Source organism: Tupaia chinensis, unplaced genomic scaffold (genome assembly GCF_000334495.1).
Source record: "Tupaia chinensis unplaced genomic scaffold, TupChi_1.0 Scaffold146687_1, whole genome shotgun sequence".
In the NCBI taxonomy this organism is placed as follows: domain Eukaryota; kingdom Metazoa; phylum Chordata; class Mammalia; order Scandentia; family Tupaiidae; genus Tupaia; species Tupaia belangeri.
In genome coordinates, this window is record NW_006206544.1 from 5,157,443 (window position 1) to 5,161,311 (window position 3,869).

Below are 3,869 nucleotides of genomic sequence, written 5' to 3' on the forward strand. Positions count from 1 at the left end.
CCTGGCGTCGGCGACGCGGCGGCCGCCGCCGTTGCCGCCACGGCCGTGCCCGCCGTGTCCCAGGCCCAACTGGGCACCCGCGCCGCCGGCCAGCACTGGTGACCCAGCCAGGGCCCAAGGGGAGAGGCGATTTCCGGCTTCCAAAGTCCTGACCACACCGCCCCCTTCCCTCGTCGACTGTCTCCTGCCCAGACCAAGACTCCTGCCACTAGCTCAGTAAACCGGTGCGAAGATTTCGCCTCTGAGCCCAGTGGCTTTCCTGAACCAAGATTTCCCACTAAGTAGGGTCCCTGAAGTCATTGTGGACGGCCGCTTGGTTTTACCCTTTGTTTCTGTATTTTAGAGAAATATTTAAGTCGATACACCGGAGACTTCAAGGACTTGCAAACTGGCATTTGAAAAGAACCAGTTAATTTATTTCAACACAGTTTGTTTTTGGAAAAGAGCTTTTACAACGTATAACCCTTCCTACCTTCATCATCTTCTGATATATATGAAGCGCCTTGAGTGTGCATCAGCCAAAGGAAATAATATAGAAGAAGGAGATAATATGTGGGAAATATTTTAGGAAATAGCGTATCTTTAACGATGCATCTGATAGAAGTGAGTCTCTGTGTATTAACGGGGGAGGCCACAGATACCGTTGAGTTGCCGATAAGGCCTCAAGCCCTTTATTTTTCAAAGGGTTTTTTTAAAAAGTAAATTTATTCTCAAATGAGATAGAATCTTAGTGAACAGAAGAACACTAAATGTATTATTTTACACTTTTTTTCACTCTGAAGATGAAAATTAGCATTGGGTGTTAAAGTAAAACATTTCCAGTTTGATAATTGATGGCCTAAGCCAGCAGTGGAATTTTGAAAACCAATATGGGGGTTATTCATTTCCAAGTACCAGTTTCCGATTTTCTATAGCATGCACACTTGTCGCTACCCTCATTTCGTAACCAATTTATTTGCCTTATGAGTGTGATTGCAGCTTTGAATATTCTGTACTATATAATGGTTGCTAAGGAGAATAAGTTCTCCTGTTTTCTCTTTAACGTTGAAAATATCTCAATGCACATGATATAATTAAACACTAATAATACCATGACTGCATAGCTAATATTAGCTGCTATTGCATGCTCCTACATGCTGGGACCTACTGGGCATGTGATATACTAAAGCAATACCCTTAGACAAGGACGTTTTTCTTTTTCCAGACACCAGAGGATATGATCTTCAATTATTTGAAAAGAGACACAGAGACACCTCTGGCTAGCGTTCTCCTTTTGACCCAATTTATGAGAAAACTTCCAGTTGGGACTTCATCTCACCACTGGAAACGTGATCAAAATGGATCAATGATATGGTTTAGCTCTGCAAAACCATCTGTGCTCTTTTAGGGTTCGAATGAGCTACACATTAGAAAGCAACACTGTTTTTATGTAGCGCACATATATTGCCATGCCGTTTAACATTAATATCATGTCTGTTGAAGGAGGTGTAAGAAACTCAGTTATGTATAATGAACGGTTCGAGTGGAAATCTGTTCTAAAAGGTATTATTCGAGGTTTGTCATTTTCATCTTTCAAATTTACTTAGAAAGATTTGAAATGCAAAGATGTGTAAAAATACCTTATAAAATTAAAATGAGTAGAAAGTAATTTTATTAATCATATGTCAGCGTTCAGACTGCTAACTACATCAAATCTGAGGCCCAACAGCCTTAATTAACTGTGTTAATTCAGGAACAAAAATAGATTGCTTTGTTGCATTCCTGGACATGTTAAGCTAGGATATTAGAAACACTTGTGCATTTGAATAATTATGAGAGTTGCCGGAAACTTTGACGTGTTTGTAGTGAAACAAAGCAAAACAAATATGTTCGTCACCAAAAATAGATCAGCAGTCCTTTTATTACTCTAAACCCTTTGTGCATGTACTGTTTCTCTCTTACTAGGACTTCATCTGTTCCCATTTTCCTCAATTCAAACATTTAATTAAAGTTTAGTCATCTACTCTGAGTTTTTCTTTTGTCTTCTGTGTCTGGTTTTCTTGTACACCTCCTTGAAAACATCATAACAGAGGTGGAAGAACTAGTGATGAAAGGAACTTCTTTTTGCTGGCTTTATTTTATTTTTATTTTGACTTTCTAGAATTATTTCTACCTTGTATAGTTAAATAAGTAAGGTTCCTAGGCCAGCATGAGAAATAAGGAGGTTAAATTGCCTTTCTGTAAATGTTGGGGAACAGGCTGCAGGAATGGCGAGCTGAGAATTGCTCTCTTTTGGGGGGAGGCTAGGGGGTAATTTAATAAATCTCTGTTAGAAAGAACTTCTTTTAATTGGGCCCTTTTCATTGCTTCTTACTGTGGTTACTGGAAGCAATTTCTCCCCTATTCCTGTAAATATTTGCCACAGACGTAAACTTAGCTTTTCAAGTGTGTACCTGGGATCTTGCAATGTTTCTGGCTAAACTGGAAAACCAGCTCATGCTGGCTCCCTGCCAAGTGGGAGACCTACTTTAGATTAATTTACTGGTAATTAACTCCATAGGACTGATTCGCTTTTAATTTCAAAGTAGCAATGATGTGTCTAAAAATGCCTTCTAGGGCATTAACTGAGTGTTGGAGTTACTGCTTTTACAAATTACATTAATGGAAATTGTGTTTTTATTTAAATGAAACCACATATTATCCACTCAGGAATAAAAAGTCCTAATTGCTGCTGTGGGCTGCCCTACTTTGCCTTTTCTATTTGTTTTCTTTAGGTACATGCCTGTTGAGCTGTGAGACACCTGCCTCCCTCCCCCATGGACCTCAGTGGCCACACTCTAGGATACAGTAGCTTTTACTCAGAGCATTTTCTCCTTCCAAAATGAAGTTTGTGAATAAACAAGAATTCTGTTTTGTGCAGAGGCATCCACAGGTGGCCTTTGTTTTAAATATGGTATGGAGGGTTCCTAGGTCTGACACATTTCCCTGTATCAGCATTCGGGGGAAACATTTCTCCAATCCCCTCTTCCTTTTCAGGAGGCCCCAGTGAAAGGATAAAGTGGTGTTGAGGAAGGAATCAAGGGTTTACTTTAACCCTCTGTTGGACAGAGCCCCTGAGAAGATCTGCTCGCTGGTGGGATGTTGGTCTACTCAGAACTCCGGCTGCTGTCACGGCTGTTCTCACGGCCATGGTATCGGCCGACTTCCTTCTTCCACTTGTAAGCTTTATTCCATGTCCTAGGATTCAGACAGTGCTCATCTCACTTCTTGGCAGTCCTGTGAGCTGACTTGACAAAGGCATGGGTGGCATAAATTTAAATCAAGAACATTGAGAAAAATTGTAGATGTCCCTACTCTCCAGGCCTGTCTTTAATGTTCATTAGTGGTAGGGTGAGTGGATCCTCTGATGGAGCTCTAGGTCTGCAGGAACAAGGGGACCCCTTTCTCCATTCCCTCCTAGTCTCCCCTCCAGTGTCTTGTGAGGCCTAATGCACATGAGTGTGACTCAGCCCATGGGTCCCAGGTCTGCCCACTTTCCTTCCCCTTGCCCACTTCTGGGATCTGGTAGTGCACATATGGGGGCCAGAGCATATCCGAACCGTGCCTTTGAGCTGTTTGGCCAAGAAATTCCTGGGGGGTGGACCAGCAGTTAGCGTAATGGCTATGTCGCTGGACTTGCATGTAGCCGACCACAGTTGGAGTCCCGGCCTGGGTGGCTTAAACTCACACCAGGCGTGTGTGTATACGTGCCCAAGATTCCAAGAGGAGAATGGAGGAGAAGGGATTGAGGCATGGCCATCCCTCCTGTGGGGGTGATTTCTCGCTTTCTGTCTCTCTCTTTCTTTCTGGCAAGCACACATGCCCTATAGCAAAAACCGCTCAAAAAAAAA

At 42.4% G+C, this 3,869-nt stretch overlaps 1 protein-coding gene across 1 annotated transcript in view; it reads left to right on the forward strand.

The window, feature by feature from the left end:
- Positions 1-399, forward strand: part of GPR88 (G protein-coupled receptor 88) — a 2,303-nt gene extending 1,904 nt beyond the window's left edge. The window contains 1 exon segment of the mRNA XM_027768497.1: positions 344-399. Coding sequence (XP_027624298.1) covers positions 344-399 — 56 coding nt within the window.
- The last annotated feature ends 3,470 nt before the right edge of the window (positions 400-3,869 follow it).